At 39.5% G+C, this 21,234-nt stretch overlaps 3 protein-coding genes across 7 annotated transcripts; all 3 read right to left on the bottom strand.

The window, feature by feature from the left end:
• Window positions 1–2,506: 2,506 nt before the first annotated feature.
• On the bottom strand, window positions 2,507–6,375 carry LOC112274236 (uncharacterized). 5 transcript variants are annotated; one of them, XM_090245561.1, is made up of 5 exons: window positions 6,016–6,375; window positions 5,602–5,753; window positions 4,152–5,127; window positions 3,676–3,766; window positions 2,507–3,418 (listed from the first exon to the last, which is right to left on the bottom strand). In XM_090245561.1, the coding sequence occupies exons 3-5, from the start codon at window positions 5,024–5,026 to the stop codon at window positions 2,555–2,557; spliced, it is 1,830 nt and encodes a 609-aa protein (XP_090101687.1). In that variant the 5' UTR covers window positions 5,027–5,127; window positions 5,602–5,753; window positions 6,016–6,375; the 3' UTR covers window positions 2,507–2,554. The 5 variants fall into 5 exon arrangements, with proteins under 5 accessions (XP_090101687.1, XP_090101688.1, XP_024359295.1 ...); XM_090245562.1 differs by having other exon boundaries at window positions 6,099–6,263; XM_024503527.3 differs by having other exon boundaries at window positions 5,875–6,085.
• Window positions 6,376–6,748: 373 nt separating this feature from the next.
• Window positions 6,749–10,630, bottom strand: LOC112274178 (uncharacterized). The gene is made up of 8 exons (XM_024503416.2): window positions 10,494–10,630; window positions 9,152–9,416; window positions 8,765–8,946; window positions 8,250–8,424; window positions 7,845–8,047; window positions 7,523–7,648; window positions 7,268–7,407; window positions 6,749–7,168 (listed from the first exon to the last, which is right to left on the bottom strand). Exons 1-8 carry the CDS (start codon window positions 10,501–10,503, stop codon window positions 7,043–7,045), a joined length of 1,227 nt encoding a protein of 408 aa, XP_024359184.2. The 5' UTR covers window positions 10,504–10,630; the 3' UTR covers window positions 6,749–7,042.
• Window positions 10,631–11,897: 1,267 nt separating this feature from the next.
• Window positions 11,898–15,329, bottom strand: LOC112274399 (protein SUPPRESSOR OF QUENCHING 1, chloroplastic). Its single transcript, XM_024503862.3, has 8 exons — window positions 15,319–15,329; window positions 14,597–15,207; window positions 14,091–14,191; window positions 13,883–13,939; window positions 13,140–13,234; window positions 12,797–12,896; window positions 12,622–12,680; window positions 11,898–12,468 (listed from the first exon to the last, which is right to left on the bottom strand). Exons 1-8 carry the CDS (start codon window positions 15,327–15,329, stop codon window positions 12,336–12,338), a joined length of 1,167 nt encoding a protein of 388 aa, XP_024359630.2. The 3' UTR covers window positions 11,898–12,335.
• Between the last annotated feature and the right edge of the window lie 5,905 nt (window positions 15,330–21,234).

A 21,234-nucleotide genomic window follows, 5' to 3' on the forward strand; every position in this document is an offset into this window, starting at 1 on the left:
CTAAACTCCACAAAAATAAATATGACAAAATAGAAATAGAGAAGTATGTATATTAAAAATAAAACTAGAATGGCTATTGCCAAAAGACAAAGAAACTAAAAACTCTTGAAATTATACTAAAAACAAGAAAGGCATTGATAAGAGTGAAGTATGCTTCACTTTTGCCTCCATATATATTATCTAACTAAGAGCTATGTGACAATATTTATAGGACTTCCAACATGTGTTGACTTTGCTAAACATATGTCTTAACTTATAAAGCAAGTTTTCTATATGAGCGCCACATAGTTAGCTTGTTCCACAAACTATTAACGTGTATGGCACATGGTTAACTTGTTGATTAAGTTTCTAATCTATCAATCAACTACAAACACATATAAAGTCAAAACTACATCTATGAAACTTTGAGGAAGCTTCTTTAGAAGATATTGTTAAATTAATCTATATTTACTTACTTCTATCTAATCATATAAAAAATGATTGGAATAAATATATTTATATCTATGATATAACTTTAGATATTTCAAAATTAATAAAATTAATGATTTATATGCATAATGATTTAAGATTTATAATTTTAAGTTTTTATAATTTTAGTCCATAGTTTTTTTAGTTTAATAAATATATGTAATTAAAATATAGATTTCTTTTTATAATAATTAATATGTATATATATATATATATATATATATATATATATATATATATATATATATATATATCTTTGCCACTTCTTCTTTTAGAATGATAATTTGAAAAGTAGAACCTTATTCATATTAGATATATTCTTTGTATAATTAAATATTTATTTATTTAATTTATTAATCATTAAAAATTTAAAAAAAGAACTTACATTGATTTTATAATAAATTATGACAACATTCTTTACAAAATTCTTAACATTTAAGCTAGATTTTATCAAAATATATAATAAGAGATGTCAAGAATCAATATAATATTATTAAAATTATATAAAAAAAAATTAAAAAAAAAAAAAAAAAAAAAAAAAACTCATTAGTCTTGACCTATAACTTTTGAAAAGTTTCATTTCTTCTTTAGTTATAAATCTATACTAATTATTTTACATATTGCCTTGAGCAGAATAATACATTTATAATTAAGTAAAACTTTTTTAACAATAAAATTATAAGTTTATAATAATGCATATCATAAATATTATTAATAGTATATTTAATAATATGAATAAATGGACTTCTACCAAAGACTACTATAATATGATATCTTGGATAATATGATTTTTATTTTTATATTTTTTGTATATTTTTTATAAATAAAATTATTTTTTTCTTCATTTGGCACAAATTTTTACTATTAAATAAAGTCTTTAAGGATTTTTAATGTTTTTAAAATTAAATGGTGCTTCTAATAATAATCTTATTATACACTAAATTTGAAACAATTCATATCAACATATTGGTAAAATTCAAAGAATATTTATAAATATTTAATTTTATTACTTATTTAATTTTAGATTTTAATTCATTTAATTCCAAAGCAAGAAATTTAATTGATATATTATCTATTTTTGATCATTTATAAACATATTTTGGAACAAAAAGATTTTCTAAAAAAAGATTTAAATTCTTTATCTTTTAAATTCTCAAGAGCATCTAATTTGCATTCAACCAAGCTACAATCCATCACATTTGTATCCCTTGATTAGAGAGGATATTATTAATGAGATCTTTTTTTCTTTTTTTTTTTCTTACAATATTACCCACAACTATTTCTTGTGGAACAATTTAAAAAAAAAAAAAAAAAAAAAAAAAAAAACCATATAACCACGTGAAAAAATTCCAAAATAAAACTAAGACTTTAATTGGATGGAGCCCTCTTGACTTCATCAGTGATCCCATTGTTTCTACAAAATTTACATCTCCTTGTTTGTGTGCATGTGAGGCAAAGCAGCACACCCTTGTAACACCTTCCTTTGGTATTGGAAAACATGCCCTCATGCCTCAGGTAGCATGCACACTGTCTGCATATGAAGTTGTCAGCTTGAGAACCCTGATAAAAAAATTAAGCCCTAATCTGAGCTAACACTTTACTTCGCTGACAGGCTATCATTAATCTCCTAACTACTTATTGTTCTACCACTGTACCCTAGCATGCAACTCACATTTTCCTTCCCACTTAGCAGATCCAGTTTTCGAATCCTGCGATTTGAACACATGTTTTGTAGTCGGATTGTGCCCGACAATTAGTGCTGAAACCTGGAAGGCATTGACTTTAGAAAACTAAAATTAAAATTAAAAACAAATCACAAAGCTATCAACTCAGGCTACGAATATCAACGGCACGTCAGCAGATTCTGAGAGTTTCTGTATGAATGTACTCTGAATTCATGCAGAAGACGGTCCATGGAGAGAATATTTGAAGTCCATTGAACCAACCTGAGACTTCGTTGGTACCATGGAACGTCATGGCTCGCTGTATGAATCTCTATATATACATGCCAAACACAGTACCGTAGAAACTGAAAAGATGAGAAAAAGGAAGAAGCTTTAGTACTTTAATTTTACAAGAGAGAAAATTACATTGACAAATCACTAAGTTTAACCGGCACTGACGGTGGTTCTGCTGGCACTGATGGCGCTGACGGAACTACTATCGTTCTCCGTGAGAAAAGCAACGTGATAAAACTAAGTACTGTTATAATAACTGCCGCAAGTAGAAGCAACTGAGGAAGAAAGCGCTGCAAATCCTGACGTGTCAGCTTTTTTAAATCATTAAAACTGAAGTCTTTAAAATTCCTAGTCTGCTTCCCCAACAGCTGCTGATCAGAGAACGTGAAATCGCCTTCAGCAGGAATAAATTTTGTTCTTGTCACTATTTCCTCGACTTTGAGCCCCTTCCCAGTTTCCTGAACGTTGTACACAGAGGAATGGACTTCAGACTCGTTACCTGAGGGTATGGGTAAAAGTGTTGACCTTTTGACAACCTCCCTCACTTTGACGCCTTCTGGAGTATGTTCAGCACCAGCTACAGAAGAGACCACGGATGATTTTATACGCAGGTACGCCTCTGAGCCTTCTGTATGCTTCTTTCGTTTGTGTATCTTCCCATCCCATATACTTTTGGCCCTCTCGGTTTCTTCTCTTTCCTTCTCAAACTCCCTAACTAACTGTGCATTGCCTTTCAAGTTTGTAATCGCTTCGTCTGCATCCAGCTTGAGCATCGCTTCAGCAATGTTTGGAATCTTCGAGGTCGTAGCTTTCAGCACCTTATAACCATTAATAGATTCCCACATACCAGCTTCATCAAAGATGACCTCTTTGTCAGCACCCATTTCAGGCGTGGTTCCCGACTTTCGGGTCTTCTCAATCTTCTCTTTTCCACCTTCTTTGCTCTTACGTCGTCGTGTCGACTCTCCAGAAGATGTACGTAAAGGCTTCTTCTGCAATTGCCATATCCTAAAATAGTGAGCGCCATCTTCTACGAAATTCCGAGAGTTTTGTGAAACCAAAACTTCACTTCAATTGCACAGGATAATTTAATTGTGCAAGCATCAGCACACTAAGTTTTTAAAACTTCACGGCAATTGAAATCTATAAAACACTAAAAGATATTTCTACAGAACTGCAAGGAGATGAAAAAAATGGAGAATAAGTAAGCCTACACAATTCGAAGAAAGAGAAGAGCACCAGCCTTAACCTGAGGCAATTTCTGCAAACCGCTGCTTGTAATGTTCAATTCCTTTACAGGTAACTGATTTTTTTTAGGCTCTCCTTTTGTCGCCTCTTTACTGTACAAAAGGCAAAGATAATCCTATCAACATTTATATCTTGAGGTGGAACTTTCCCGTGTAAATATACTAAATAATCACACAACTAAAGCATACATACAAGAATGATTCTCTATAGATTATACCGCTCTGCAAGCACATCGTACCACCAGACACAGACGAGTGGGACAGAAAACAGATACTATCTAGCTTTCCAAAACATCAAATAAGCGCTAGCAATGTCCCAATGTTAGGCACAATACCAGCAGGTGAAGTGTACTCCAGTTCAAGGACCCTGAGAGCGGCAGAAGGCTTTGAGATAACTACACTTCTAATCTGTCAAGGTAGAAGCTTAACAACTGCAGGAAGAAGCTTTCTAGGACATAACTCAATGAATCGTACGCACCTTAAGCGATTCTCTTCGCCACCTTTATTGTCATATTTCTTTCCATCTTTGATGTAATGATCTTTTCCATACTCACTGTCCTCGCTGAGATACCCTTCTCCATCGTCGCTATGATTTCCTTCTTCATCCTCATTGCGGTGCCTCTCATCGTCTTTCTTTTCATTGTAACGCCTTCCTCCATCTCCTTTGTGACCCCTTTCTCCAACTGCATGGCCAAGTTTACCTCTATCATCATAGTGATGATTTTTACTATCCTCGACATTGATGCGTGACACTCCCTTGATACTGAACCCCCCTTGACTCAATTGCGACTGCTTACTACGGCTGGTAAAATTTATATCCCTACTCCTCCGAGTGGTGAGAGTATTTTCCTCGTTACGAGCATCCATCGATTGCCTTGCTCCACGCGAATCCCTCTCTTTGTTACCACTTCTGTCAATGCTATCTCTGCGGTCCCTAAGCCCAACTGGATCCTGGTTAACATAGATCTCGCCATCGTTGGCGATGTCGTCCTCGGGAATTATCTCAGAGAATGAATCTACATACTTAGAACGCCGGTAATTTTTACGGTTCTCCACCTCATGATCAGGCTCATCGTTCTCTAGGTTAGCAAGTTTCCTCCTCTGCACTTGTGCCTGAAGTGGTTGATTGCTTTTGTCTGAATCGTCCACATGTAGTACTGATTCCAAGGTTTCTTCGTCGTCGTCTTTCTTTTCCTTCCGTTTCTCTTTCGGTCTTCTCAAAATCGAGAGAAGCTTTCCCGCTAAACCTAGACCAACTACCGTAGCTATCCCGATGATTAGATTCCTCTGTGACTTGGTGAGTTTCCTCCTGCTCCGAACTACCACTTCTCCGGCAGGCTCCTTGTTTTCCATTTTGTTTCAACAATTTTAGAAAAATTTCCCCCTCAATCACAAGTTAAGGTTGGGACCCTTCCCTCAATCGCTTTCAGCAGCAATTCCCGCAGACATGAGTTCTAAAAAAACCAAAAAAAAGTTAAGCGATGATACTAGCATACACAAACCTCTGGATTTGAAATCCGTAGCGTCCTGTAGTACACAAACTTCTCCACTAAACTCTGTCAATGACCTACAATTCCAATTCAAACCTTATTCGAAATGAACTCGTCAACTCTTTTCCCATACACCTCTCCCAAGACGGCACAAGAGACAACTAAGACAAAATTTCGACTGATTTGACTTAATGCTACTTGCCATACCGAACACTTCAATAACAGAAGCAAAGAAAACCCAAGAAATAATTCTCAGGCAAACCAACCAGGTTTTTAAACACAAAGATTACGAAACCCTTGCAACCGAGCACACTACGTGAGACCCAATTAGGCCATCGTAACTAAACATTGTTGAACTGCCACAGACAAAAGACACCAATTCCACGGCGCAATCCCATGAACACGTACCCATCACATCCAAAAACTCCAAAGACTAACCTCTAATTTGAATCAAAACTTGAAACTGTTCCTCTTCTGGAAGCTCATCAGCCACACCCATCATGGGCTGCGTAACAAATGATTCATCACAATCTTCTTCGGTTCCATCATCGTCCTCCTCCTCTCCCTTAACCCACCTCATCCGCTGACTACTGCAAGATACACACAATGGCTCCCAATCAAACTATTATACTCCAATTCTTCAACAAATTGCAATCGGAGCGATACGAAATCCCACATTTATGCTTCAATAAACAGAATGCAAGTACTTACCAGAAGAATTCAACGATTGATAATCGTCCACTAACCTAACTTAACGTATTGCGCCTAGCACGAGTTACAACTGTAAGGTCCTCGGAGAATTTTATTCCGAGCAACAATGCTACAAATTTTGCGCAAACGTGATAAATTTACCAGCAGTAGCAGTGTGATCATTGCATCGATGATAAGAATATCTTAAATTAGAAAGAAGAGCGCCATGCGGCGAATGCAGGCACCTTCTGGCCATGTGTCTAGCCAGATGACATGCCACCATGAACCCGGAGCAAGAGGGTTTCGAAATTTTAGGCTTTGGCTATTTTACACTTCTCAATCGTCCGGTTTGTAGGTGTTTCGGAATTGCGAATCAGGCTGCCCACGTCAATTGTCGCCGCAGATTTACTTCCTCCGCAGATATCCATACCTCAGCAATTAATAAAACCCGAGTTTGCACTAAGTCTACCTTGTGCTTGAATTTCGACTGTTCTCCGCTCGCCAAGTGTTGATTCTAGAAACGCTCAATATTTTCGGTATCTAATGACGTGTGGATGTGCCAGTGATAGATATGTGTTTATTACCTGAGGAATAGTAAAATTTCATTGCAACTTATCACTTCATAACAGTGCAGGAATGAGTCATTATCACCAGGCTTTACAGATCTGGGTTCTAACCTGCTATTTAGACGCTCTCACGCGCACCGACTTCACACAGCAAAGTTATCAAAACTGTAACGGCGAGACAAGTTGCGCCACCCACCGGCCAATATAGCAGCTGATAGTTCAATCTAACTTATTAAGCATTTGAACGAAAGCTGCTCAAAGAGAGTGAGTTTAAAACACATACAACCAGTCTGGATGATTCGCAAACACTCCTTACACCAAGACTAATGTGAACCAACCGATAATAAAATATTTTTATTTAATGCAACCATTGCCACACGACCAGCTTCTTTGTTTTTTTTGAATGAACAGAGTACCTAACCATGTTCTTTTCACACTACAGGAGACATTCAACCTTCACAAAATGTTCTTGAGTAAGAAGAGAAAAATGAAAGCTTGGGTAGGCTTTCCAAAGATCACAACCAGCCTAATGATGAACCAAAGCTCCTCTGCAAGCATCAGCGCTTAGATCGGGGTTCTTATGTACAATATTCGGTGGCGTCTCCTCGTGTGAATCAGGACCCTCAGAACATAGCATAGGTTACAAGAAGTAGCGCCAGCAGTATTAACCAACATACTGCAAGGCCAACAAGAGCCATTTGCCGTCTGGAGTCGAGTTCCTTGAACCCACTTGCCATCATCTCCCCCGCCTGCTTACGAAAAAGTAAAAGAACTCTTAGCAACCCATGTAAAGCCTTAAATCTCTGGAATTTAAACTAAATGTGATTGAAAGTGTAGAAGAGACCCACCAGCTTGACAGTACCCAAGAGCGTTGGTTTGTAAGGTAAATTGCGATCAGCTCGCTGTAGAGCGTACTCCAACATATCTAATAACAACAAATCGTTTTCTGCGCATTGATCTCCGTCTTCCATGACACGGCCTGTGAATCCTGGTACAACACAAAGTCTACGTCTCTGGATCACACGAAGAATAGCTAAGAATCAAAACTACGCAAACGGTTACTAAGTGATGCATTCCTGTATTCGTTAAGTGAATATACAAACCTGCAATGTCGAAGACGTGATCCACGGGAGATACTCCAAGCAAATTGCCCAAGTAGATACGTGCAGCTAGCCGATCATCTTCACTTAACTCATCTCCGTGTGTCATCACAACCACTGGCCTGTCATCTGCAGTCCATGGTCTTAACACGTGAGCCTTCCCTAAAAGTCAACCAAGATGAATCAACAATCTGAATGCGGCTGAATCATAGACAACATAAACTTAGAGTACAGTTTATGTCGTGGTGGACCCTAAGAGACATATGTGTGCAACTGAGGTGTCAGATGGAGCAAGACAGCGTTGTTGAGCAGGTATGATATTGACCTTTGAAGGTGATTAAAGGAAACTTGAAGATGCGCAAAAAATTTGGACGGCTCAAGGTGTCACCGCTATGGCGTATCTTGTGCACAGTCGTAGCATTGATCACAAAAATGACGAAATTTATGTGTCTTTTCTTGCTGAGCTTGTGATGACCCTGCCTCGCTTTTCTTTCTACAGCCTCCTTAACACGGCTGCTATCAGAAGTCCTACAAAAGAGTCCACTAATATTCAACCAACTCTGCTGGTACATCTATTACGAATCTAAAAGTTGCCTTGTAACAGTTCAACTGAGAATGAAGACGGACAGGGTGAATCTGACACCTCCATTCCCTCGCAATTGCTATAATTATAAGAATAGTGAGAAGAAGAAGAAGAAGAAGAAGAAGAAGAAGAAGTTAATGAAGCTACCTGATGACCATCTGACCGTGACGAACACCTTTCACCATCCAGTCTTCAAGCACTTCTAAACCATCGGCTACCTTTAATTCGGGCATGCCCCGGCTGTCAAACACGCAGATGTTGTTCTTGCTTTCATTAAGCATGTACTCGTTCAAGAAGTACGTGCCATTCTCCCCTGGGTCCCCTGCTTAAACAAAAACCGCATAACTCTTACTTTCAGTGAGCTCCACCTATACTTTCTCAGACAGGGCATTCAACAAGACAATAACTACCACCAAACAAGTCAATCCCAAGCCATATTTTATTATCATAGTTCCACACAGTAGTACTTGCTGCATCCAAAAAAGGCGCTACTTACTGTCGCGTCACCAAAGTTTTTCTAAATTAACGCTTCAGAATTCACAAAAAGCTTTGACCTTTTTCCAAATCAAATCTTTTAAAATCAAATGATCTTCAACATGAACGAGTTAACTCCAGAATATGTAGCCAGCATAATTCGGGAACTTAAGATGAGGAGTACTAACCGCACACTTGAGCTCTATCAAAGTCTTGGGACTTATTGTTGAGAACGCGTATAAGGTTGTTGATAAGGGTGCTTTTCCCAGCGCCCATTGATCCAACTACCAATAGCGTGGTCACCTCAGGGATTGCAAAGTCGCTCTTTCGCATCCCTCCTGATTCTACCAACCACTGTCCTGGCTCATACCTAAATAGTTGCAAAAGCATATCACCCGTGAGTTTCTTTCATTCTCGTTTCTGCTCATAACTTGGCAGTTCTTTTGCAGAACATCCAACAAGCACAGCAGATTGAACTTATTTGAACGTATCAAAGTCTTTGCTAGATCATGTGTGCGTGCAAGCGCCAGAATTTAGGGAGCTTCAATGTGAGGCACAGAAGGGCTTAGACATACCTTTGCAACTTGAGCCGCATTTCTTCAATACGCCTGGCTCTCTTTTTCAGAGACGCCTCCTGATACATGATTCGTGCGCTCAAAGCAGCCTGCACGGGGTCCATCTCCACAAGACTTGCATTGGACTCGGCTTGGTCATCAACTACATTCTGGTCCTCGACGGCCGCATCATCATCAGATTTCAAGGAATCTGCTTCGTCCTCGGACATGCCCATCCACTTGTCCTGGAGCTCAGTGGTCACCCATTCCGAGTCACTAGCATCAACTGCAACACATACATTCAGGAATCAATCTCAAAGCATTTCTGTAGGCAAACAAAGACAATTCTCCTACCGAATCTTCGTCTCGATGCAAAAGTAGAGCGCATTCTCATACACCATCCTCTTAACATTGAACTCGCTTCTAAACCCTCCTCTTCTTTAATAAAAATTTTACTTATTTATTTGTTTATATATCAAGAATATGCAAAACAAAGATGGACACATTTAGAATATTTGAACTTGTTGAAATGCAAGTTGTAGCTTCAAGAAATATCACCATTTATGTTTAGCATACTGAACTTCAGACCACTTAGAGTTCAAGTCTAAAGACGCATACAAATTCTAAGCCCATCATGTAGTCCTAAAAAACCCAACAAAAAATAGCCTAACCCTGCACATGCAACTCGGAATTCACGAAACTGCAATCGGACCAAATCAAAGACTTTCATGAGGTATAACTCGTCCATACAGATTGTTATTTTACCTCAGACATAGCAGAACCAGAATGCAATTCAAGCTCGCTATCTCACAACAGAGGTTACAGAAGGAGGTCATCATTAGCAACTAAATGTAAGTCCAACCAAAATCACACAATTAACGCCTGATAAAGATTAATCATCAAACATCACAGATGGACAACATGGCTCGACACCACAATCCGAGTAAAAAGCATCCCAACGTATTAGTCAATTATTGCAAAACAGCCGTGCTTATTAACATTGTGGAAACAAGAACAATCCAACTCTGCAAAAACATACAACTAGAACAGAAGAAACCATCCAAAAAAGCATTCTCAACAACATTGGCTGTCCAATTGAGAAACTAGCATGCAAGGCTCGCCGACACCGGACTTCGTCAGAAAGGCCATCAGACGTAATGTCCAAGCAACGCTTTCAAAAACCTTCGAAACCAGACTCTGAACCCCCGATTCACAAAGAATCGCACCCAGCGAAACGAATTTCTCCGAGCGTACACAAATCGCACGGGTCATTCGACGCCATGCAGAATTCAGCGTTCGATGAACTCATCGAGGAGCCAGCAAAAGGTCTAAACCAGAGGTTGAAGTCAGAAACGATACCAACCTCCTCCCATGTCTTCTTCGACCGAACTCCGCCGCAATGCAACTGGGTTGAGCAAACGATTCCAGGCGACTCTGCGATCGTCGCCGATTGCACAAAAAAACGCAAGCAAAACGATCGAATTAGGCCAAAATCCTTGTCTCTCCCTAATTGGGGTTCTGTAGTCTCTCTCTGCTTGTTGTCTACGCCCCCAGGTTCTCTTCCGACCATTGGACGGTGGAGCGTCCGCTGGCCCCGCGACTTTTGGTCGGTATATGTACAGGCCGCTGATACTTAACGTCGGTGACGTTGCAAATTCGCTCCTCTGATTGGACCTAACGTCATCTTTTACATCGTTTAAACATCTTTTTCTTATTTTACTTTTTTTAGACGGAGATATTGATAGTTGATTGATTTGCTAAATAATATTTGACAATTATATTTTCGTTGCATAATCAAAAAAATAAAATTTATTTTTCATCTACTTTTTGCATTCAATCATGCTTATTGTTTAAATATTATTGTGCATTTATTTATTTATTTATATGGAATTGTTAAATTGATCCAGGTATTTACTAAATTTACCCACCCATCATCATTAGTTAATTGATCCAATCACTTTTTCATTGGTTTTGGTCAATACAGATTCAAAAAGGGAGAATTTTTTGATGATGGTTAGGATGGGTGTGTGGATTTAGTAAATGCTTGGGTCAATTTAACAATTTTCTATACATACACACATATAATTACAAGACATATCATAACATATCAAAACAGGATGCCACAATGGACAATGATCTTCTCTTTCAAGAATAATCAAAAATCAATATTGAAAAAAAAAAAAAAAAAAAAAAAATTGTATTCAACTTTGACCCACAGAATTTTGCAATCAATGTTGCATTTGCAATGACTACCAATAAAATTGAACGCCAAGTATAGTTGAATGTGGGAATAGATTTTAAACCTCAATAATTGCTTATGCTCAATTGTATGTATTCCTACTTTTTATGTACTTTTTAAAGTTTCATTAAAATGCTTGATAAATATTAAAATTCTATTAAATTAGTGCATTTATAGACATGGGTTGAAGAAGTAAATCAATCACCCTGACCTCTGGTTACATTGTTACACGTTCATGCAATCAAAAATATTTAAATATATATATATATATATATATTTATATCTTTGAGCAGTACATATGAAAGTATTTGCTTTGATGGTTTTGTTTTATTTTTATTTTTCCAAATATTGCAAAGAAATTTGGTAGCACTCTATAAATTAGATGCAATTAGCAAAATTTTATAGGGATTGAGATAGATCTAATTTGCACATCATTGTTACACTCAACAACACAAAATTCCACATATAAGGTATGTAATAAGTTAAATAAAGTATGTAAGGTTGTTACACTCAACAAACACAGAGGAATAAGAAGAAGAAAAACACACAAATAATTAAATCATAAAAATGTCCGTTCATCAAAAGGCGTAAAAACATTACTTAACTCGCTTTAAACCCTTTCAATTCATGCCAACTAAATCCTAACAACAACTACTAATACATATGATACATTTATGTAAACTAACAAAAAATCAACAAAACCCTAATTACTTCATGCCTCCTTGAAATGCAATGCCGCTCACACTGCGGCGGCGACGACGACGACATCCGCCGCGGTGCTTCAGGCTGAACTGGATTGTATCTGAATTGTGTGACTCGCGATGGATGGAGCATCTGCATCGTTGTCAACGACGCAACACAGCGTCGTTTGTTCCATCTCTTCCACTTCATTCCATACACTTCCTACTAGTGTACAAGCTCACAGCAGTGAATCTCAAGAATCAGGCTTGAAGGGGGGTCATGGATTCACGGCGATGCGAGAGATGACGTTAATTCCTGGATATCCAAGAGAGAAATCCTGGAGATGTCTTCTCGGACCAGCTGGGGCCCTTCCGCTGTCAGTTGCTCCTTGCTGAGAGTTGTCGTCACCGAAATGCACCTGATCCGAGCATACGACACCAGTCAAAAAATGTGACCGGGCTCTGTTTTGGTTACGTGCGTAGTGTGCTAGCCGCGTGATTCACCCACGCTGGTTTAGCCGTGAAAATGTGCGATGGGAATTTATGCGAAGGCAGTGAAGGAAAGTTCGTACCTCATGCCGGCAGCTCTTGCGGCCTGCACGCCGGCGATTGCATCTTCGATCACCACGCACTGCAGTCAACCGCAACAAATGTGAGATTTCAATACGCTGGATTCGGTGTGCTAGTGAGGAATCGGAACACCGAACACCCACGTTCAATCATGCCAAGAATACTCGTTTTCTATACCTCATGCGGTGGCAATCCGAGGCTCTCGGCAGCTGCAAGAAAGGCGTCGGGGGCAGGCTTCAATCTCTCGAACAAGTCTGCCGCGATGATTGCGTCGAAACTGCGAGTGATGGAAGCGGTCTCAGACGACACGAAACGTAACAGCAAAATCACGACGAGATTGTGGGTGTTTCATTTAAAAGTACTAGGTCAATGGCATGGCATTCCACTAAATATCTTGGAGCAATCGTCGCACCAGGTTGGGTACTGCAATAACTGTTTGGAAAGCGTTAACTTAAAACAAACGAGTCGGAAGATTAGACATTTAGCAAACAAAGGGGAGTAGAGATGATTCGATAGATACGTATTTTGTGGGATGCCCGCGGCAGCAAGGTTTGCATCCACCTTGACTCGGTCGGCACTTGAAGCCACTGCGAGCTTCAAGCCAGCCTCTTTACACTGCCATCAGACGCACCAACCCATCAAAAAAATAAAGAATAAAGAAATAAATAAATAAATAAATAGAGAGATAAAAACATTTTTAATAAGGGGAATTTTACAAAAAGGGGAACAATTTTTCTACATATTTTCTATGGTAAATCTCAATCGACCCCGTTTGGCAGAGTTATGGTCATTACAAAAAAAAAATCCTTTTCTCATAACAATTCATTTGCAAAAAATAAAATTGCACATAATTTTTGGAAGGTTCTGTACAATGGTTAACTATTTCAAGTTAAAAATTGGTAGCTCTTCAAAGTGTTTATTTTGCAAGCCTGATTTTTCAAAGGTAGTTGTGGAGCAATCAGTTGTTGAAGTCAAAAAAGAGGTGTGTCGCATAGTTCATCAGCAAATCTTTTTGCTACGTTACTGTACATACTGTCAACAGATAAAGCAAGCAAAAAAAATCGTTCCCCTGTTTGTAATTATTTTAATTTTGTTCCCCTATTTGTAAATACTTCCAAATTTGTTCACTTATTCTTAAATTCCTTTTAAAAAAATTCAGTGAATATGGTTATGAGGCCGAACTCCTCGCTGACATATTTCAAGTTTTTCCTATTTGTATGTACTTAGCTTCTGGCGTGATTCTCGAAATTATTGGATACAAACCTGGAGAATCAAGTCCAACGCTCCAGGATATCCTAGTCCGGAGTTAGGCGTGGCGAACTGCAACACAATGCGACGACAATTGAGCTCAGATTACAACATTTTACGTCGTTAATTAACTCACAGCTGAGTGTCTCCCAACAGTTTGAAAAATCCAAGGCACGGTCGTAGAAAACGAGGAAACCAATGATGGGCCTTTTCACGCAAACACCTTTCCGATGTAAATTTGATAATAGCGCTTCTTTGCGGACGCAGTATCGAAATCCTTGATTCCGTATTTCCTTGCCACTCCACCGAGAAAGTTCGCATCACCTGTGATCAGATCACACAAACGTAAACTACACCGAAATTCTGCTTCCTTTCGTTATCATCGCATTGACCGAATCAGCCATTTTCCAAGCCTCAATCATGGTAATTCTTATCATTCTCGTTTTGTTTTACCTGTGGATTGCTTGAGGGAAACGTTTTTTTAAACATACGTATAGTTGGATCTAATTATGTAGCCTCTCATAGTAGTTTACAGAAGCTTTCACGAATCGATTAATAATCTTCGGTCATCGAAACCATCCCTTCATCTAGTTCCATACAGCCCAAATCTCGACCCAGGTATGGTCGACGTCACATCAAACTTTGCAAGCTGCAACTCAAATCAAATTGTATCCAGAAACGTAAGTCGCAGAAGAAAGCAGCGAAACCCAAGCTCTGAGATGCACATACCAGTGCCCATGAATGGAATGAAATCTTTGTCATCTACAATATACCCCATCTCCGCGAACAGCTCAACGGCAGCCTTGCGCGAGCAATGCTCACTGTCACAAAGCACGCCGTCCATGTCAAACAACACTCCTCGCACCACACTCGTTGCTGCCGGAGCTCCACCCACCTCCGACACAGACACCTTGCGCACCTCACCCGCCGACGCTTTCACCACCACTCTCCGAACATCCTTCACCTCACTTCCGACTCGTACACCGCCAACGCGGCTCCTCCTCATCATGGGCACGAGCCTGGGTGCCGAGACTGGCGTCGCCGCAGGCTCCCGCGCCAGCAAGCTCCCAATTCCCTTGCCCAGCTCCACTACCTCCATGGAAACCACGCGAATTACTCCTGCAAATTCACGAGCAAACTTGTCCAATCTCCTGAAACGAACCGCAATTGCCTGATGATTTGCGTTGGTGGGGCTAGAAGCACCGATGTCGAAGTGGATCGGAAGTCGCGGTATGCAGTGAATTATGAGGCTTGGCAGGGGGTATGGAGGATCGAGGAGGAGGGAGGGAGAGATTGCGATCCAGGGGTGAGTGTTGGCTGGACTGTTTCTTTCATTCTTTCTGTGTCCAGAAGGGGCGGTGTGGTTATGGCCATTTCTTTTTGCGGGGGACGATGATCACCACATGTGGGTGTGGTGATGTTTAGTTCGTTCGTTTGTTCAATGGACCTGCCTCGACGCCATCGCAAATATCTATCTATCAATTTTATCTTCCTTGTTGCGTGCAACTGGTGCTCGCTCCCCCCCATCGCCCTCGCCTCACAGTCGCCTCCGCCTCGCCTCCTACCGGCTCAAACTGTGGACGGACGCACGGATGAACGAGTGGATGAATTTTATGCTTTAACGAATGAAGGATGTGTGGATAGATGGATGGCTTCATTTTATGGATGAAAATTTATGGATTGGTGAATGGATGAAATGATATGGATGGATGAATAAATGGATGGGCACCTTGTGCTTCCTAAAAGAGATTTGTTTTGTAATAGACTCTTGTTTTGTTGATGCCAATGTTTATAGATATTTTTAATGTAAAATGCATTAAGGGACATAAACTAATAGGATAAAATAGAAGAGACAAATTTGATCTCTAATCAGTTGCATCTCTTATTGTTCTCATTAAAAATGAAGCAAAAGTGAAGCAATTCATAGAGCCTTAACAACACATATGATTTACTATTATTTCAAAAAATGATATCACATTAGCTTTTGACTCAACCATCATTGTTTTCATGAATTATCTTGATGAAACCAATGAATATTTTTTTTTAGTAAAAATAAGATTGAATGATATATCGGGGCATTCTTAATCATTATTCTATGTTCATTGATCTTTGTTTTCTAGATGGTCTTATAATTTTGAATTTTGTATAGAATCAACTTGACATGGCTTTGGAGAAGTTGTAGATCTCACGATAGATATTAAGAGACTATGAGAACATCAACAACAATACATGCATCTATATGTGTTAGGGACATATTCCTTAGAACTTTCTAGAGAGAAGTTTCTAGAACCTTCTAGAAAACAAGCCTCTGGAACCTTCTAGAAGAGAAGCCTCTGGAACCTTTTAGAGAGAAGTTTCTAGAAGCTTCTAGAAAGAAAGTCTCTGGAACCTTCTAGAAGAGAAGTTTCTAGAAGCTTCTAGAAAGGAATCCCCTGGAACTTTCTAGAAGCTTCCTAGTTAATAGAAGAAGCTCGAGAAGTTTCTAGAACCTTCTAGAAAGGAAGCCTCTAGAACCTTCTAGAAGCTTCCTAGTTAATAGAAGTAGCTCGAGAAGCTTCTTAAGTAGGAGTATATATAGGAATCGAGGCTGAAGAGTTCTTCAATCTCGATAACACATCTCTTGGAGTTCTAGCTCACCTTTCTGGTGTTGTTCTTGTACTCATCTGTTTAATCTAGTTCTGCCACTTCTTCTTGAACTTCTTGTTAGATTTCAAGTCTGTATTTTGTGTCCGTGACAGTTTGTCGAGACTACACTAACTTGAGATATCAGAGCTAGTTCTTTCTTAGTAGAGTGTGGATTACCCCTCTACTTGAAGGTATACTAGCATTTTTTAGAGGTTGCGGATTACCTTCCTCTAAACTGATACTTCTTCTGTTACAATATTGGAGTCTTATTCTTCTTGGAGAGAGTGGATTACCCCTCTTCTTGAAATTCTTAAGGCGTTTTATAGGTTGTGGATTACCCTCCTATAAACCAATATTGCCTCTTATAGGGTCATTTTTGTCCTTCTTTCAGAATGGCCGGAGGTCAAGACATTAGTATGACAGAAAGTTCGGAGTCTAAGTTAGATGCTATTATGAATGCCCTCGCTACGTTATCACAAAGAACTGCAAAGATTGAAGGAGTGGTGGCAAGGCTTCATAATGATGGAGTATCTAAAATAGCACAATCTAAACTACACCAGCCTCAAATTTCGGCACTTGGAGAAACAACTTTACCTCAGGTTCGACAAGAACCACTAGTTCTACAACATAAGGAGCCTCGAGTTAGCCTTCTAGATAAGTTTGATGGAACACGTTCCAAGTTTCGAGGATTTGTCAATCAAATCAGGTTGATAACAGTTTTACAGCCCGAACGATATCCAACGGAGGAGTCACGTGTTGGGCTTGTTGGAACCTTACTTACGGGACAAGCTCTATCATGGTTTGCTCCTTTGTTTGAGAAACGATCATCCATATTAAACAACTTCGAAACCTTTTTGGAAGCATTTGCGGAAGCATTTGGTGAACACGATAAGGTTCGATGGGCTACAACAAAGATCCGGTCGCTACGACAAGGGATGCGTTCTACATCAGTCTATGCTTTGGATTTCAGGCAATTAGTATGCGACATTAATTGGGATGAAGAAGTGTTGATGAGTCAATTCTATTGGGGTTTAAGAGATGATGTGAAGGATTTGCTGTTAACTCTTCCGGATCCACGAACGCTCAATGAAGCCATTAACCAAGCTGTGAAGTGCGATAATCGCCTATTCCAACGTCGCCAAGACCAACGCTCAAGACAACATACAATTCGCCATGCTCCAACTATGTCAGCAAGCGGTGTGAATTCGCATTCAGAGGTGGAAGACATGTAAATTGATGTGGTACGTATCAAATCTCTTACTATAGAAGAAAAAAAGCGACGTATGGAAGAAAATTTATGCTTGTATTGCGGTGGAGAAGGCCACAAAGTCGGAAACTGCTCCAAAAAGCAAAATCGAGGCATAGTCAAGACTAGGGGAGTATTTGTTCAGGAAAACGAGGATGCCCAGCCACAGTAGGAACCGTGCGGCTGGACAATGAAATATCCCAACAACAATCAGGTTCCTTTCTTTCTGCCCAACCTGCACTTTGTTTTATAATCCCTCTGTTTATCGGCCCTCAAAAACTGAGAACCTTAGCACTACTAGACTCGAGAGCATCTGCTTGTTTTTTACACGAAGAATTTGCAAAGCGTCATAAGATCCCTTTAGTACAAAAATCAAAACATGTTCATGTTGAGATCATAGATGGGCGACCTTTATTGTCTGGTAGCATCACCCATGAATCAAAACCTATAGAAGTAACGTTTAAAGACCATAGTAGTCATATTATTTTTAATACTATTAGAACCCCATCAAATCCTATTATTCTTGGTCTTTCTTGGTTGGAAAAACATAATCCATTGATAGATTGGAGGTTGCGGAAGATGACTTTTCCCACAAAACCACCCAAAAAAAAACCTAGTAAAAAACCTCGAAAAAAGAAATCCTTATTCATTGGAGCAAGAGCGTTTATAAGATCATCTAAGGAAGGCACTCCATTTGTCATTTATGCGGCTCCAACTACCGAGGAGAAGATCTCAACAGCAAGTATACCGGAGCAATATAAAGATTTTGAAGACGTGTTTCAAAAGAAGAACGCCGACATACTACCGGAACACCGACCATATGATTGTGCCATAGACTTGCAAGAAGGAGCACAACCACCTTTTGGCCCAATCTACAATCTATCGCAAACGGAGTTGGCAGAGTTACGAAAGTACATCGACGAGAATCTAGCCAAGAACTTCATTCGTCATTCAAAATCATCAGCTGGAGCACCCATCTTATTTGTGAAGAAGAAAGATGGATCATTACGGATGTGTGTGGACTATCGAGGCCTCAACAAGGTAACAAAGAAAAATCGTTATCCATTATCCTTGATTTCTAGTCTCTTAGAACAACTTGGACGTGCGAAGATCTTTACAAAAATTGATCTAAGGGGAGCTTATAATCTCGTACGAATCAAGGAAGGAGATGAGTGGAAGACAGCATTCTGTACAAGGTATGGTCATTTCAAATATAATGTCATGCCTTTTGGTCTTACTAATGGTCCAGCAGTTTTTCAACATATGATGAATGACATCTCTCGAGAACACCTCGACGATTTTGTTGTCATCTACTTGGACGATATTCTAATATTCTCTTAAAACGAGGAAGAGCATGAGAAGCATGTTCGTTTGGTCTTGGAGAAACTATGCAAGCGAGGACTATATGCCAAATTAGAAAAGTGTTTATTTCACCAGACGGAGATGGAATTTTTGGGGTTCATTGCGACTACAGAAGGTTTGAAGATGGACCCCAAGAAAGTAGAAGCAATCATGTCTTGGGAGGTTCCAAAGACGGTTAGAGACGTACAATGCTTTCTTGGTTTTGCTAACTTCTATCGGATCTTCATCAAGAATTATTCTCAAGTTGCTGCTCCTCTCACTCGATTAACATGTAAGGATAAGTTGGAATGGGGACCTTTGGCGGAGAAGGCGTTTCAAGATTTGAAGACAGCATTTACTACAGCTCTAATTTTGGTACATCCAGACTTTACAAAGGCCTTCTATTTAGAAATTGATGCTTCAGATTTTGCTTTGGGAGCTGTGCTTTTACAAATGAGTGAAGATAAGAAGCTCCATCCAGTTGCATTCTATTCTCGAAAGTTCTCTGCTGTTGAAATCAATTATGAGATCCACGATAAGGAACTTCTTGCTATAGTCGATTCTTTCGAAGAATGGCATCACTTTCTTGAAGGAGCTGCACATCCAGTAACCGTATATATGGATCACAAGAATTTGGAGTATTTCATGACGGCTCAAGTTTTAAATCGGCGTCAAGCTCGGTGGAATATGTCGCTATCTTGATTCGATTTTGTTATCACTTATCGACCTGGAAGGCAGCAAGGACTATCCGATGCTTTATCAAGGAGATTGTATCTTGCACCAAAGGCTGGAGAAGCAGCATTTGATCAATAATGTACAACGTTATTGAAGCCAGAGAGATTTCAACTTTGTGCTACTATTGTATCATTTGATGCTGACTTCCTAAACCAGGTATGTGCTATGACCATTAAAGATTCAGTAGCCATTGATATTAAACAACGTACCAATGACGACAAGTTCAAGGTGGAGGGAGATCTTTTATACTTTGAAGAGCGATTGTACATTCCAAAAGGACTAGCACGACTCCGAGTTCTTCAATCTCGCCATGATTTTCCAGCTGCGGGACATTTTGGATTCAACAAGACCTTGGAGCTTATTTCCCGAGATTTTTGGTGGCCCCAAATGTGGAAGGATGTGAAAGATTTTGTCCTCTCTTGTGACATCTGTTCAAGATCTAAGAATCCTCGGCATCGCCCTAATGGACTTCTACAGCCATTGCCAATTCCACGTCGACCATGGTCTTCAATTTCTATGGACTTCATCACGGACTTGCCATCATCAAACTCATTTGACAGCATCTTTGTCGTGGTAGATCGGCTTACGAAGATGGCACACTTTATTCCTTGTAAGAAGACATCGTCCAGTGAAGTCACAGCAAGACTCTTTCTCGATAATGTGTATCGATATCATGGACTACCAGATGATATCATATCAGATCGAGGTACCCAGTTTGTGTCAAATTTTTGGAGATCTCTCTTTGGGATATTGAAGGTGGATATCAAGCTTTCTTCAGCTTTTCATCCTCAAACTGATGGCCAAACGGAACGGGTGAACCAAGACTTGGAGCAGTACTTACGATGCAGCATCAACTATCAGCAAGACGATTGGACTGCATATCTACCGCTAGCCGAGTTTGCATATAACAACACCTTCCATGCATCGACTCAACAAACACCATTCTTTTCCAACTATGGGTATCATCCGAAGCTTGATTTATTGAGTCCGTCAACAAATAACAATCCAGCAGGTGAAGGATTTGCGAAGCAATTATCAGAGCTTCAAACTATGTTAAAGCTTCAATTACAATCCACTCAAGAATCCTATAAGACGTCTGCAGATAGATTTCGGAATCCAGCACCTACTTTCAAAGTTGGAGACAAAGCCTGGCTTCTTTGACGAAATATCAAGACCAAGCGACCATGTGATAAGTTGGACTATCGAAGATTGGAACCATTTATCATCCAGAAGCAAATTAATCTAGTGGCATACCGGCTGGAGTTATCGGCTTCTATGAAGGTACATCCAGTCTTTCATGTTTCTCTATTGGAACCTTATCGAGAGTCATCTTTTCCTGGAAGAATGCAATGTTCGCCACCTAGTATTGAAATCGAGAACCACGAAGAATACGAGGTTGAAAAGATATTGGATTCATGGC

The sequence above is a fragment of the Physcomitrium patens genome, chromosome 21 (assembly GCF_059467195.1).
Source record: "Physcomitrium patens ecotype Gransden chromosome 21, ASM5946719v1, whole genome shotgun sequence".
Taxonomy (NCBI): Eukaryota; Viridiplantae; Streptophyta; class Bryopsida; order Funariales; family Funariaceae; genus Physcomitrium; species Physcomitrium patens.